The sequence below is a fragment of the Liolophura sinensis genome, chromosome 8 (genome assembly GCF_032854445.1).
Source record: "Liolophura sinensis isolate JHLJ2023 chromosome 8, CUHK_Ljap_v2, whole genome shotgun sequence".
Classification (NCBI taxonomy): Eukaryota; Metazoa; Mollusca; class Polyplacophora; order Chitonida; family Chitonidae; genus Liolophura; species Liolophura sinensis.
In genome coordinates, this window is record NC_088302.1 from 27,785,472 (window position 1) to 27,802,788 (window position 17,317).

At 39.9% G+C, this 17,317-nt stretch overlaps 1 protein-coding gene across 1 annotated transcript in view; it reads right to left on the reverse strand.

Annotated features, from left to right (window-relative positions):
• The window catches only part of LOC135473375 (carbonic anhydrase-related protein 10-like), a 126,216-nt gene extending 121,099 nt beyond the window's left edge, over positions 1 to 5,117 (reverse strand). Inside the window, exon 1 of the mRNA XM_064753225.1 lies at positions 5,069 to 5,117. Within this exon, the coding sequence (XP_064609295.1) occupies positions 5,069 to 5,117 (49 nt within the window). The remainder of the gene's footprint in view (positions 1 to 5,068) is intronic.
• Positions 5,118 to 17,317: the final 12,200 nt, after the last annotated feature.

The following is a 17,317-nucleotide window of genomic DNA, read 5'->3' on the forward strand; positions in this document are numbered from 1 at the left end:
CACTGATGTCTGTAAAACCAGCTAGGCCTAATGCTGACACCAATGTAGGCGAGAGGTGAGGACGAAAAGGACTGCTAAAAGACGACACGTTCTTCCATGAAGATTGCCCTGGCTGTGACTGTCAAACTAAGAGAAACTTCGGTTGTTTGGAAACGGAACAGAGCTGATATTCTTTAGTTGGGTATCTGGTGTTTGTTGGTATTTTCTCATTGTCACATTGCTTAATACTGGTGGTACATGAGCAGTTTTGTGGCTTATTTAGCTATCACAATAGATACATTAAGTTGCGGACTTTATGTTCACTCTAATACCCCAGGCTCTGCCCGTTTTCCTCCCACCATAATGCTGGCCGCCCTCGTATAAGTGAAATATTCTTGAGTACGGCGTAAAACTCCAAATAAATAAATAAATTCACTCTAATAATATACTTTTCACCCACTGTATCTTATGACAGCTTGTGTCTATAATATACACGCCTGAAGTAAGATGGACATCATTTATTTGAAACCTGTTGCAATGGTCAAGGAAGCCTTTCCTTTAAATTTATATAGGAAATGTTTCTTGTTCATCAAACATCTAAAAAGATGAAAACAATATAGCCAGAGCTGCGTTAGTTGATACTAGCTTGCAATCATTGGCCTTGTTAACAAAGCATTGCCTGTCCTCCCGCGGCGTTAATTCGTGTACGTCATTTTTACGGCCACTGTTCTTTGCTAATGAATATGTTAGACAGTTCACGACAGGATGTGATTGTCGGAAGAAGTGACATAATTTCATGACATTTAACTGAGGGATGACAGCGCTGGCAGTGGCTCTGCACAACCACAGATGATTATGTGGTGCCATCATAGTCTATTAGGTGAACAGCACATTTCACTAGACATCTTGTTACGTTTTTGCACAGACTAAAATTTGCCCAACCATAATTTGTAACAATTACATGTTAACTATATACTTTCAATTATCGTATATTTTGCTTAAAAGTTCTAGAGCAAAAAGTTAATTGCTTTAAGGTGAGCAATTAGAAAAATTAGCAAAAATGCGCAATCTAGAAATGTCGGTAATTTTTATGAAAGTGTGTAACAATACATGTAATATTTTGACACTTCACGCGAATCACTTGGTATATTTGGTAACAAATACAAGTATTTAAGGATTCATTGGGAGAATTTTTGCAAACCAATCCATTTGTTATCAGTTTACCCATGAAACCATCGATTACGAACTTGTAAACAGCAATGAAATAAATAAATAAGCTACATACTCATGAGCTGACAAGCATTGCATGTGTAGACTCTATATTGGAAAAGCATGCAACGTGGTCATGAAGCGACGTTATACGTTACATTTAGCTGTGAGATAAATGCGTTTTCAATGAATTATTCACATAATATTCTCCATTTTCAGAGGCGGACAGATCTAATGCAAAGCTATTGTATGCTACAGCAAGTCACGTGACCTATTTAATACACGAAGCTCACTCTCTATATCTCCTTCCCAGTGTAGTAAAAACTAACGGTGTGCAGATTTCTCCATATGCTGTATATAAATTATGAATGCTTTTGTCGACCGTTTCGTATTAACTCCCTTCAGGGGAACTGACACTCGATCGCAAGGAGTCAATCCTTCGTGTTTGTTATCGTAACACGGAGTATGATAGATAGTGATTTTGTCCTGCAGAGGTTAGCGTCTTTGCCGTATGGAGCCGCTTCAACTCGAATACCCACCCAGTCAATGCTAGCCCTTTGTCCCCTTCCCTTTATACAAGGGAAAAACGGCTTGTAAATCACGGTGCCATTTGCTAACCGGTCGTGTCTTGAACCAATCGGTGTCCCACGTGAAAGTAATTAGGGTTTAACGGATAAAGTCCTGAAGGATTTTGTCTGTGATTACATTTCTTGTTCCCACCGAGACAAGATGAACGTGTTTTACATTTATCAAAACACACAACGCCTTAAAGGAACCCTGCTAGAAGGCCCTTTCCTCTCCTTTGGGGGGTCAAAACCTACGGAAAATAATTAAATTTTTAAAATCTTATTCGGGGCCAGCTAATTACGTTTGCCACGTCTTATTCCCTAGTGAAATCCAGTGTTCGAAGTTACCGTAGGCTGGCCTTCATGGCCAAACTGCGATAAAACTCTGGCTGACCAGTGCAAAATTTAAGTTTTTCTTTCTTATGCGTAGGCATCTTCAGTGTTGACTGACTTAATATAGAATGCTCCAGCACAAGTGTGGGTTTTTTGTCACCATGAAATGCAATTCTCTTCTAAGAACATTCACTATGTGATTAATTTTTTTGAGAAAACACCAGACAATCAGAAAAATGTTGATGAGCACCACGTTGCTTTTGCCCATGCATATTTGTTAGTCATCCCGAAATCACTCCTTTCACTCCAGAATTTTTCTCACATAATTTCATCTGTATTAACTCAAGAAAATAGCAGACAGGCGCATGGCTTAGTCGCTTTGTTATTTCCAGAGGATTTGGTGTACTTATCTTGCTATAATAAAAAATAAATTAAACTGATATTAAACAGGTGGTCAACATTGCTTTTTACTTGAAAATATAAGATACCTAGACAACTTCCTGATTCAAGGTAATCCGATAAAAATGCTGTTTGTTTCTGAGAGTAACATCTTAGAGTAAAGGTAATGAATGACTGCGCGGCAGACCAACCAGATTAATAGTTTAGATATATAAAGCATGATATTTTGTAGAGGAAGATGCTTAACTCCTTGCTGTATTAAAGTAATTGAGGTAGGAATAAAGCGTTATATTCAAAATGCAGCAATAGACAGTGATTATTTCAAGATTTTAAAACTTTTGCTTGCTGCAGACAAAGCGTCCTGTGGACTAAATTTCATTTTAGAGAAGAACCCGTCAAATATTCGGATATGCTTTAGGGCCAATTCACACGTGCTTGCGTAAATGAAAAAATAAAAGTAAAAAATTGGAAGAAAAGACAAACTAGGTCGGGGAAAGGTTCAATTCTGTTGGACATAAAACACCACGAGTTTCCCCCCAGTTCCGCCAGGTTTCTGTCCACAATAATGCTGGAGATTTTTGTAATAATATGGAGCTACATAAGTGCAAGCTATTATATAATATGCACGTGGGTTAAGTTTTGGGAGTTATGACACCTCTACTGCGCAAATGCAAAGAGGGCGACCTTTTCATCGCACATTGCATATGATGCCGATTTACTCCATTACTCTTCTTAGCAGTGAAATTAAAGGAGCTGTACAGTAGACATGCTTCTGTTCTTATCATGTGTGTTTTTTGTTGTTTTTTTTTACAACTATAATATCTCTTCTATCGTACCTCAATTCATCCGCACAGCATTCAACAAACGTTTTTCACTTTATTACTAAATCTTATTTTTGGTGTACACCACACCAGTGGGAGATGCTGTGAAAACGCTTCTTAGTGCACGAAGTAAGACACATAAGTCATACAGATGGAAGACAAATGATCTTCAACGAGCTTCATGTAAGCCCACATAAAACTTTTCATGACATTTATGAAAAGTAAATATTCATGTGACATGTGAAATTGTATCTTGCTGGAAAACAAAGCTTACAGCTCAGAGCAAACCCTTAGTTTGATTGGAAGTTCATCTAAAATGATTAACAAGAAACTTTAGTCCGTTTAGTTTGTCCATGGTCTGAAATATGTGTTATTAACTAAAACGTTACAATGACTAACCCTTTCACCTAATAACATAGTTCTGCAATTTATGGTTTCACGCGTCTACAGTTTTTTTTTTTTGCACAGTCAAAAAAAAGTTATCTATTTTCTGATTTAACCATATGAAACAGACATTTTGTCTAAGTACACCAGTTCAGATTGCTCTAAACGAATGTTGAAGCTAATGGAATATTTGGAATCAATCTCATGAGGGAAGGCCAAGCTCGACGTCTTAATATACTAAGTATCGCTTTGAAAATGATTTCTCTTGATTCTGTTATCCATTTGACAAGGTGATCTATTCAAAACGCCTAAAATATAGTATTAACCTTTTTTCCTTCAGCTGGAGGCGGATACTAATCAGCTCAGCATTGAATTGAACTCATAGAACTTGCTGAAGGTGTCATTCCAGTGAAGTCCAGTTATCTGTAATCCCGAAGTTGATCTCCCGTTTTCAATACCGACAGCCTTTCTGCAGTGATCGCTTTTTCCTGCCATGAACCCTCTCGAGTTAAAGTTAAATCGGATTGAGAGGTGTATTAAGCTGATCAATGGCGACTTTGGTCATGGATCCAACAGAATAATGAGCTTATCATGCGGTATGCGACTGTCTATGACCTTACACTTAAGTCAATATAAGGTTACGCCTCACATTATGCCTGTGTTATATGGCTATCAAACTGATAAAAGTCCATTGTATGATTGGATGATGGCACAAAAGCTGTACGAACGGTGGTTTCCTTTGCTTAACTCCTTACTAATCCTGTAGAGACTAACGAGTTACCAGAACTAAATATGTCTTGAGGAATCAAAAAACACTGAACATGTTGATTGCATTTGGCGTTTGTTCATTACAGCAAAACTACGATATCACCGTCAGAGCTCTGGGGAAAACTGTGGGAATACTCCCTGTTCCTTTGAGGAAAAGTTTGCACAAAGTTGGTCTATGTGTACAACAAGTGACAAGGACAAGAAAGCGGTATGGGTTTCTGTGACATCTGATCCGAAAGGCAATTTGGTTTTTATAGATCTTCTAAACCCTGTCGTTAGACGGGATTGTACTTATACCCCACAGTGAGCTTGATGTCGAGGGTGGAAACGCCCGTCACACACCCTTCTCGAAATGCCGAGATGCCAGAGGTGCAGAAACGGCTAACGAAAGCTCTTTTCTTCTTCTTAACGACAACGATAGCTTCCTCGAGGCACATAAGGACGACTGTCTCGCGGGAAGAGGTGTCTATTTCAGCGTCAACCAAACCTTCGACTCCTGGTCAACGAGGAGGATAACGTTAGGATTATGTCCGTGTAGAAGGGATTTGATTTGTCGGTCGTGTTAAAGAGGTTGGTTAGCGGCATCAACGAGATTGAAAAGAAGCTTACCTTTGTTCGACTGTCCCATCTGGCTTATCTGACCTTCTCCCTCAGCCATCTTGGCCCAACTTTCCGTGCCAGTGTCCAGGACAAGCTCCCCGAGGTGGAGACGTTGCACGAAATCATGGAGGTTTGAAAAAAACATATCCTTCAGGCGAGAGCAATCCACTCGGAAAAGTGGGAGAGTGCCGACAGAGTGCTCGACATCTCTAACGAGCGCCGCATGGGACCAAGAAAGGCGCAGGTTATACAGGAGCTAAGACGTGACACAGAACAGATCACGAAGATGGAAACTCTGCTTAGGGTTTTAACGACTAATAGGTTACCAGCACTCATTTATACACTGTTAAGTGCAATGCTTGGTTAATGTTGCGTACTTCTATAAAAACAACATCGGAATTTATTTATTCCCTAGGATTATGTATATTCAACGCCGTGGTAGATTATCTACATTCATAAATGAATATCCTAAAACCCGTTTCGTTTCACATTTGGTGAAAATGCCCCGGTGAATTCAAAATGGGCAAATTCGAAAAAAAAAATTCTTCTGTGTCTATATGCAAAGTTTTAAATAAATGTTTTTAAAGTAAACATACATGTACTTAATTTGTTTCTTCTATGGCCTTAAGCATGAGACTGCTCTTCAAGCTCAGCAAGCTCAGTAGATCGCTTCTCCCACATGACATGTATACCACAAGGTGTACAGTGCTATGTCCGATGGCAGTTCATTTATAGCGGGCATGAGCTGGACTGCGGAGAGGGCACAGTCCGTCAAGATTCTGTTGAAAGAAGACAATATTCAGTAAGGAGATCTGTCTTAATGATATAAATGTTTTGTTTTTTTTAATCCAAGAGTTATAGCTGACATGGGCAGATTCATTTTACGCATTTTGGCTACTTTTACACCCATGATCTTTAAATTACAGGAATGTATCAAGATAAGCTGAGAAGCTTACTCCAGGCCTGTGTTTATAAAGATCTTGTCTGTCTTGTCTGCCATATATCATTCGCCGGAGTTTCATAATCAAAACAGTGGTTGCCTTTACACAAACTTCTTGAACACGTCCTTGAAAAGGTAACAAAACATCGGTCATTAAAACCATTTCATCTGAAACAAATAGCATCTTCAGTGTTTTTGCTGTCGTGTCGACTGAGTGGTTGTGCGAAGTCTGATAAATAAGTGATAAGAGCGTGCGGGCGTCGTTACGTGATTACCCAGCTACAGTGTGTAATGAAGGCTTCCCGGCACGCGAACTGTGGATAATAACAAAATAATAATAATAATAGAGAACGATGAGGAGAGAGTCAGCCTTTGGCTATGACAAGTAATCATAGCTGTTTTTGAAATTTTATGAAGCGTTTAGCGACAAACATAACTGAACATAATTTACTATTGCGTTTCAGGTAGTGTCAGTTTGCGAAAGGGATAATCGTGAATAACAATTGGTAGACCCATCATTTACATGGCCTTTTAAATCACTTCTCAAGTTCTTTTAACCGTTTTAACAGATATAAATATATGTCTATAATGCAATGCACTTTGTAATTTGACCAATTTTATTTTTATCATATGCCTTTAAAGGCACAGTACACTGTAAGTCCATCACGGTAAATTACGCCAGATCACAATTACGCTCATTTTGTCCTCTGTTAAGCACAGAATGTTTTTCTTTATTTCCAACAACAGATTCATTCAGTGCATCCGGCGTTTGGTCTAGCCGATTACTACCCGATTGATTTGCCAAATGTGGCGCTGAATCACCTACAAGGCGTGGAATTCTGCGTCATTTACATTTGTGGACAGTTTGTTAAATAACTTCGCTTTCAAGAAGACAGGAACAGTGTGAGCTACACGTGACTAATGCTCTGACCTGGGTATTAATTCTTCTAATCAGTGCTGTTGCAGTGGTTTGGGTTGGGTAGAGTGCAAACGTGAACTAATTAATTGTCTATAGCTTAATAACAAATTTGCCATACGTACAATGCCGGACGCTTGTTTGGATTCGTGTCCGACCCTCTGGAATGGTAATGATATAAAGCAGCGTGAAGAAACAGAGAGAGAGGAGAGGTCATCTGTACTGATCCATCCATCAGCACCACTGGACAGTCCGAAATGACGCAGGATCCGATCGCCAGCTTCTATCAGCCGCTTCAATGTGGTCATTTGTAAGCCCAGCCGATAATACCTCCTCCACCGCTTGATAATGGCGCTTTAATCGAACAGCCTCGAGGACGTGGATCAGTTCCAAGAAGTTGAAGTATCCGAGATTTAGGAGTCTAGGGAATGTACTTATTGATGTCATCGGGCGCTGTATCAAACACACAGTTTATTTACTCAGTGGATTATCCCAGATATGAGCACTCTTGATAGAGGTACCATGAGCCAAAAGCTGAAGTTGTCTTGGCCCACCCCCGGCAATATCCAACAAAACACAATGCCTATATATCCACTTTTATTGCTTTAAATTTTGAAGGCATCCACAACATGAATTTCCACGAGTGTTATTGATGCCAGTGCATAGCTATAACTAAAGCCTTACAAAACATTGGTTTTCAACTTAAAATTCATTGATTTGTTGTATGTAAATATTATTTTTTGTTATTACACACACACAGGTGTATATAATGGGGTACCAGCGGTATTGATTTCATACAAGTCATTAAGCCAACAGAATAATTTTCTGAAATTGAATGTGTTGCTAAGAAGTTACTCACAAGTGTTAGTCTCACATACAGCGTATATTACCATTTAATGAAATACGTGTAATTCTACCCATGTTCATTTTGAGTTAGTGTGCTGCACATGTGCGTTTATATGGCTGATTCGAAATAACATGAACACAAAATATGGAAAAGCAGATGTGTTTTAGCCTATAATCCGCCTAATAAGAATTGAACTGCTTTAGAACATGGATGAAGTTAGTTAACCCGCTGTACCACATCATATGTGAGTTTACCTCGACCCTGCCAGTGTATTAAATTCTGCAAAGGCAAACTAAGTTAGCATGTCAGCACACGGAGAAAGTCGTGCCGCAGAGCAAATTATCAGTATATACCGGTAATACCATAGTAAATAAGATAATCTGTCGTGTTAATATTGACTTGTGTAAAATCATTCCTAACTGTCCTTGAGTCGTCATAGGCTATGTTATACATGCGGGCGCTGTGCCACCAAAACACCAGGATACACTCAACGATTTGTTTCATGCTCAGCCGTACTGTCTTATTTAATTACGGGCCCACGCTTTCCCAGCGGGACACTATTGAAATTATTATTATATTCTTAATCAGTTCTTAAGATTGCAATATTTCCAAAACTGGTAAAGATAAGAAAACGAAAATTTTTATTTTTAACAACGAACATTTGAAGCAAATTTCGACTTTTTGTGCTGTTTGGCCAGTCACGTGATGTAGCATCCATTTGTATTTTATTGAAAAGTTTAAAAAATATTCTTCTCCAGAACTGCGGCTATCGAAATGAAATTTTCATTAGCAGTTTCTAAGTGGGTGGCCCTACAAATATTCCAAAAATCCATGAGTTTGTTATGCAAATTTGGCTGTAACTGACGAATAAAACTTACTCAATAGTAGATCAACTCTAAGAGTTCCACAATTGTATCGAATAAAAACATTTCTGTGAATACGTTGGATTATGAATTTGAAAGAATTTGTTCCTATTGAGTTGTGTTTTAACGCAATTCCAATGAACTTTCCAGAAATCGTTCGATATTTCTCCAGAATTTAAGATCCGAGCTTTATGCAAGATTGCATGAAACTTGTCACTGCAGTTTATCGTAGAAACGACCAACGTCTTTGCAACAAGGTATTCTTTCTGTCTTTTGTTCTCGGCTATCAACAGAAGATCAAAGCCGCCTGGTCTCTATGCCGGTTCTCAATACTAGTCCCATTGTAAATTATGCCTGGTAGTCCAGAGTTCAAATTTAGTGCATTCCTTTACATTTTTTCGCGTTTTTCCTGCTTTTTCCGCTCTACTATTTCTTTTCAGCATACACCATATTTGTGCATAGCGTACAAAACTGATTCCCATAGTGGCTGTCTTCAACAGCTGTACCACTAGCCCAGCACTGCTAAGAACAGTATTCTTTTTTGCTTTTCACTAATCTTCACACAGGCCCCAATGTACATTTTATGTAGCTGCCTGTGGTTCAAATCCAGTAAATTCGTGCCCATTTTTTTTTTTGGGTGGGGGGCGGGGGGTTCCTTGTTCCCATTGTCATGAACTTCACAGAAGTCAGGCTACCAGAAGCAGAAGTAGTAAAATATTAGTAGCGTGAACCCCAGCAACGCTATTGGATAACAGCTTTAATTATGCATAAGATTTAAATTTTCATGGAATTTGACAATTAAGCAGTATTAAAAAACATTTTGTTAAAGAACAACCTATCAAAGGTTGTGGGTCTTTTTCAGTCTTAACAACACACAATAGGACGTATCCTATTCCGAGCTCGACATATCACGTCCTACACTATATATGAGTGTACGTTATAAATTGATATTTATTGAAAGTCCCTTTCCGTGGGGACATTAAGGCGATGATGGGCAAACTGCGTACAAATATCAGTAAAAGTATCAGCATAAGGGAATACTTAATTTATGTTTTCTGGTACCCGGCAGTAGGTACCAACATAACAAGCGGGGTATTCACTGATGATATTGATGAGAGAGGGTTTATTGATAGAAAATTTACGAAACATTTAATGTAAGTTCCTTTGAAAGAAGCAAACCTAGAAAATGAGTGATGAATCTAATAGTATACGAAATTCCTTCGAGTTTCGTAATTTTTATATTGAATGAAGAGGAGTAAAAGATTTTTTTTAGCACATAACTCAGACAACCAAATGAAAAAAAAAACATTGAGACGCAAACAAACTGCAGCGTGGCTCTCAGGAAACACTCCTGGCGATAGCAACATGACTCCACTGCTCCAGGATAACTTACACTGTCATCTTTAATAATTTATACCGAACACAGCGAACTGTTCAGAAATGTGCAGAACAAAATAATATAAAACACGATGATTTATGTTAAGAAAACCAGAAAATGGGAAATCATGAGATAAGAGAGAACGAATTATGTTATTTACGTCATCGAGTTCTTTGTTTACCGTTTGGGAATTAGAAATTGTCTCTGTCAGCAGTATTCGAATACAGAGAAGTGCCTCCATCCCCAACAACGCAGTCTACAATGCCGTGCTGTATAAAATACAAGACTATAGAAATTATTTTCCATGCAAGTACACCATTGTGTCGACACAGTGTGTCGAGATGGTATGTCTATTTCAGCGTCAGAAATATGATCATCTCTGTTCGATATGTTTAAAAATCCTGCATACCGGTATCTTAATCAAAGGGACGTGTTAGATGTGAGCAGAGGTTCATTCTGTGTCAGGTGTGGTTTGCGACAAAGCTGTCTTCGACAAACTTTTGCTATGACGTTTACCGTTGATAATATTTAAATCGAATTAAATGTCAATCTCGTCAATTCTGTTATTTCACTCCCTGTTCTTTAGAAATATGATTTATCTCTGTTTTCATCTGCCATTTTAGTCACAGTTTCATATTAACAAAAGCACTTCCACCAACCGCATCAGGAACGAAAATGCTACCACAATATTGTTCCTATGCTTTCAACCAATGGAATTATTGAGGGTATCATGCACCTAATTAGATAACAAAACTATGCCATGGATTCCTATCCCACACTTTGGACAAATATTCATTTATCTGAATATGTTCTGATTTTAAATTGTTTCCTTTTTCTTTGGTATATGGCGAAAAGAAGAGGGCACCATCGGCTGCTGTATGACGAAAGAAAGGGATGACTGGAGTATGACTAGAGTAGTTGATGTATTGTGACTATGTACAAGGCCATGCAACTATGATACCTATCATGATATATTCGGTGGCGATGTTTTCAACGTCTCATTTAGATATATGCCATTCTTTTAACAAAAGGGTGCGCAAAAGCGTGTAAAGAAAAACCATCACAAGAAACTAATCGGTTAGCAAGCTGGTCAAATAGTCTCATAATCAAATCAATTAGTCCAACAAACAGATCTTTAATAAACCAGCCGTGATTAGCGCAACAATTAGTCTGTCAATCCACGTTTCAGTTTGTCAAACATGTAGTCCATCAACCAGCCAGTCAACCAGCCAGCCATACAGTCAAACAACGAGTCAACCAGCAGTAATAAATCAAGCAACCAGCAATATAGTCAGACAGCCAGTCCAACAATAAACCAGTCAGACTAATCAACAAATCTTTTGTCAAAACAATTAGTTCTTATTCAAGCAGTTAATTAGTCAGACGGCTAATTAACCACCAGTCAATTAGTCAGACGAGTAATCCATAACAAAACAGTCAGTTAGTCAGTCATGTCAGCAAAATAGTTTATCACTTATAATGTATGTGTCCATATGTCCAAATATGTTCATAGTCTTGTGATATCACCACTTCATAAACACATCCATCGCCAAAATGTAATCTACCGCACAGTCTATGTGGACCATTTTATTTCTTTGCGTTAACACCTACTAGGCGCCACACGGCATAGGGTGTTAACACCTACCAGGTACCACACGACATAGGGCGTTAACACCTACCAGGCACCACACGGCATAAGGCGTTAACACCTACCAGACACCACACGGCATAGGGCGTTAACACCTACCCGGTACCACACGACATAGGGCGTTAACACCCACAAGGCTCCACACGACATAGGGCGTTAACACTTACCAGGCACCACACGGCATAGGGCGTTAACACCTACCAGGCGCCACAAGGCATAGGGCGTTAACACCCACACAGCATAGGGTGTTAACACCTACCAGGCGCCACACGGCATAGGGCGTTAACACCTACCAGGCGCCACACGGCATTGGGCGATAACACCTCTTCAGGGACCACATGACATAGGGCGTTAACACCTACCAGGGTACCACACGTCATAGGGCGTTAACACCTATCAGGCGCCACAAGGCATAGGGCGTTAACACCTACCAGGCACCACATGACATAGGGCCTTAACACCTACAAGGCACCACACGGCATAGGGCCTTAACACCTACAAGGCACCACACGGCATAGGGCGTTAACACCTACCAGGCGCCACACGGCATAGGGCGATAACACCTCTTCAGGCACCACACGACATAGGGTCTTAACATCTACAAGGCACCACACGGCATAGGGCGTTAACACCTACCAGGCGCCACACGGCATAGGGCGTTAACACCTCTTCAGGCACCACATAACATAGAGCCTTAACACCTACAAGGCACCACACGGCATAGGGCGATAACACCTACCAAGCGCCACACGGCATAGGGCGTTAACACCTACCAGGCGCCACACGGCATAGGGCGATAACACCTACCAGGCGCCACACGGCATAGGGCGATAACACCTCTTCAGGCACCACATGACATAGGGCCTTAACACCTACAAGGCACCACACGGTATAGGGCGTTAACACCTACCAGGCGCCACACGGCATAGGGCGATAACACCTCTTCAGGCACCACATGACATAGGGCGTTAACACCTACAAGGTACCACACGGCATAGGGCGTTAACACCTACCAGGCGCCACACGGCATAGGGCGATAACACCTCTTTAGGCACCACATGACATAGGGCTTTAACGGCAAATCCAGTTGATGCTGGCCAGAAAGAATCAGGTAGTCTTCATTGTTGATAAAGACAGATGGCGGCTGCTGTAACGTGGTGATTATATGGTCATCCATAACTTGCTGTGTCAGTCGAGATTAATTTACAGAAATGTGCCTTACTAAGGAATACCAGTGACAAACAGTTCAATCCAGGCAAAAGTCATTTATTGTGGCTTATTTTGTGTCACGTACATCTATGGTACAGGTGGTGTCTGTACCATTACATTTTACCTTAGTGAGATCTAAGAGTCGTTGTGAAAGCTCCAGACACCGGCAGATCTCCAAGACAACACGTTGGTAAAGAAATATGCGCAGTCTGAAAGGAACATTATCCTCGAAATGCATAAGCATAGAGTTTATTTTGACGCTCGTATTTCGCTGTATTCTGTTGGTGTTGTTAACAGTTTAATGCATTATCACTTAGGTACAAGTGTCATGTAATGATATTTAATCCCAATAAAGAGAAACCAGAGATGGTGACAAATAATGCGGTGGTCCGTTTAGCTTTCTGTGGCATTCGTTGAAAATTCCCTCCTGCTGTGTGAATTTTTAACACTAGACTGAGTTGTGGTACATTCATTTCCTGACATTTCAGGTTTAAAATATGTACCACCTTAAACCTTGAATGGGAAATGCTCTTTGAAATCTAGTGCTTGACCAACATCAGCTTTTCCCTGTGGGGCGTTTTCAACTTCTTGCATTTTAGCGGTAGATTCTACAGTAGTGGGCTAAGCTTAATTCCTCTTCACTACTCTAATTCCTTCAAAAAGTGCCTTGGCAGAGGAAGGCTTTAAATAAATCAACTTGGGCTGATATATACAAAAGGAAAGCTAAATATAACCAGCTCAGAAGCCGATATTTTTATAAGTATTCATCTGCTCACCACTATATTTTAGGTCTCTCTGCCATCTGCTGTTCATAACTTCTCAAGTCATGACTGAAAGTAGGATTTAAAAAAAAAACATCGGCGTAATTTAAAAAGTTATTCAAATAACACGGCCTACAAAGTAGAGCTTACATTTTGTACAAAGTAATATTAGGTGCGAACAAAAATCCGTAAAAATCGAATTAATGATACCTAAGACATACGATGTCTGCTTTTAAATATCTCCATGCCTTACAGTCTGCATGTACTGAATGCTGAAGCAGGGTCCCATATCTCCATACCTTACAGTGTGCATGTGCTCAATGCCGAAGCAGTGTCTCGTATCACCATAAAATGGGAAGATCTGTCAACAGCCTGCGGATGGTCGTGGGTTTCCCCCCGGGCTATGCCTGGTTTCCTCCCACCATAATGCTGGCCGCCGTTGTATAACACCAATCAAATAAATAAATAAATCGTATCTCTTTGCCTTACAGTGTGCATGTGCTAAATGCTGAAGCAGGGTCTCATATCTCTATGCCTTACAGTGTGCATGTGCTAAATGCTGAAACAGGGTCTCATATCTCTATGCCTTACAGTGTGCATTTACTGAATGTTGAAATGGGGTCTCGTATCTTCATGCCTTACAGTGTGCAAGTACTGAATGTTAAAGCAGGGTCTCATATCTCTATGCCTTACAGTGTGCATATGCTAAATGCTGAAGCAGGGTCTCATATTTCTATGCCTTACAGCGTGCATGTACTGAAGGCTGAAGAAGGGTCTCAATGTACTGTTAGTATACTGAAGGGCTTGCCACTATTATTCAGGTATGCACTTTGTGTCAACAAAGGCAAGATAAAGCGTTGAAAACAACTTTGAAATTGCGTAAAGAAAGAAATGCATTTTTGTTTACATCATCAGTCAACAGCCATTGAAGGAGACATTTAATTTCTTGTTTCTCAAGCGTTTTCATAAGATACCGTCTTGTATATGAAGATGAAGCTGGTACGATAGGCCGCACATTCTGGGAAAAGGAAAAGTTATACCAACAGAATGACAAAGGAGATTTTTGGAAGATGTGCTGGGGCACTGAAATTGATTTTACCGAGAACCAGAAATGCCAGGGATCTTGCTTACAGATAGCTGGTGGGAAACATACGCCAGGAGCAGCATAAGCTTGTCTCGAATTAATTCACGAGGTCTATGGAATAACGCCGGGTCAAACGTCAACGGGGTGATCTGATTAGTGCAAAAAGCTGGCTTCAAGTGCCTCGGAAACCTATAAAATCTTGATAACAATAACGCAATTTGTAGTGTATGGAAGGAAGACGGGAAATCGAAGAATTGCAAATAAGCATGGGGAGCAGGCGAATTTGGCGCCCCTGTCGGTGACATACAGACATCAGCTCGGGCTGTATTCATCGCAAGATTTGACAAATTAACGGACCTACCGATTAATGAATTACATTTGTCCAGCGACAGTTTTGCTCGACACCGTTAACCTTATGGTACAACTGGAAGATTAATGGTTTTCCTCTGTGCATTTGTCTGTCTGTGACCATTTCTATCCAGGACCGGCTTACCATTCAAGCTGATATAAATCTTAACAACACGAAAATTGGTTCCTAAATCCCGAGAAAAGTACTCTTTATCAAAGACAAAAGATATATATTTTTCTTTTAGCAATTTCTCTGAGTTTCTTTTTAAGGACAACTTCATTTTTATTCGCATACTTGTCTAAGTTCCACACTGGAAAGAACAACGCATTTGTTGAAGAAGATGTACAGTTGATACAAATCTCTTAAAATGATTCATGTTTTTGCAAATGACATTAAGATAACATGAAGTGGGTGGACGTATATGACATTTACCATCAGAGAATAACGTAACGGTCACATAAATACTTGAAAAATCGAAAAACCTCGAAAGTGAGCGTGTCACCGAAATTCGGTAATATATTATTTCTTTGTGAAATTGTCTTATTCGAGAACATCTCAAAATTAAACTCCAAAAAAAAACTCACATAGTAGGTTTCCAATAAGCCATTGTCACCTAGATGGCAGATGTCTGGATTGTAAGAACACAATAGACAGACCATGAAAAAACCTGTTCACTTTAACTTTATCTTTATTTCCGTTCGTCAAAAATGCATTCTGACGGTCTGTGGATGTCCTTCACCTAATTTTCGCTCTGATTAGCCTAATCATTGTCTACAAACTTATTCTAAATTGCTATGAATAAACGTAACAAAGTAACCAATGATGACTGTCTTGTACGCCAGTTTGCCAAGAGACAAGGAAATCAATACGTGGATCAAGCAGTGCATAGTGTCATTTTTTTCTTTCCAGTGCTATGTTCCATGTCGTATTCTGCAAACCTTGAACACATTATCGTCTCTTTCGAAACTGTAACGATGCCAGATACTTTAGTTCCAGTTATAAATATATTTGAGCAAATTAGTAAAAGTGAATATGTAAGACAGACAAGGTTAAATAAAACCAGCATTTACAAAGGCAATGGACACGTTGAATCAAATCAGAAATAAATTGTTGGGCTTCCTCTCATCACAATGCAAACTAAAGGCAAAAGCAGATTTGAACATGAAGGCTTACATGCAACTTTGATATAACTATGGCACAAATGATTGAGTGAACCCCATTGATAAGGACCACTGCTACAGTTGGGGATGGATGCAAAGTCTATATACTCTGCAAATAGGACAACTGTTATCTTGATACTGGCACGCCTCATGACAACAGACGAAAGCAGTGCTGTTACTTAAAGACCATCCACAAAGGACAGTGTCTTCTTCACCAAAGAACTGTCGGATGGAACCGGAATCAGTAAATTATTGAGGGACTTGCCACGGAAAGAGCGAACGCACACAAAAAAAAACATCCATTTTGACTGAGTTGTCCTAAAACCAACGCTGTAGATTCCAAAGGTTTATGTTTTCATCCTGATTTGTGAGCACGCTTAGACATTTTATATCTGTAATTATCATAGCTGTCTCAAGATCAATGTGCGTTCAGAATCTCGTTCCCCGTTTGTAAAATGCATCTGAGCTTGAATTCCATCTGTAGTCAGTTGCGACTGGCCTGGTGTAAGGTACTGCTCAGTATCTCGTCGATTCAGACGGTCAATCGAAAGTCGATAGCAAAATAAGACGACGGGAATTTTGCTCTTACCAGACTGGTATGTGTGCGAGCAAGACAAAAGGTCATAACAAATGAGCACTAGAGCAGAGATGGAAATAAAAAAAATGCGGACGTGAAGCAGATGTTCATGAATGTAAAAGAAAAGATATCCTGGCGCTTTCTTAGGTTTGTGATTTATTTATTTATTTGATTGATGTTTTACGCCGTACTCAAGAATATTTCACTTTTACGATGGCGGCCAGCATTATGATGGGAGGAAACCGGGCACAGCCCCGGGGAAACCCACGACGAAGTTGTTGGCAGACCTTCCCATGTACTCCCGGAGAGTAAGCCAGCATCAGCTGAACTTGAACTCACAGCGACCGCATTGGTGAGAGGCTCCTGGGATATTACGCTGCGCTAGAGCGCTAACCAACATGGAGACCCCTGTAAGATTTGTGGCAGAAATGTAAGAAGGCTGCATTGATCGTATTTGTTTACTTCACAGTCACATAAAGATGACAGAAATGTAACATGGCGTCATGGCCTGCATTGTCTTTACTTC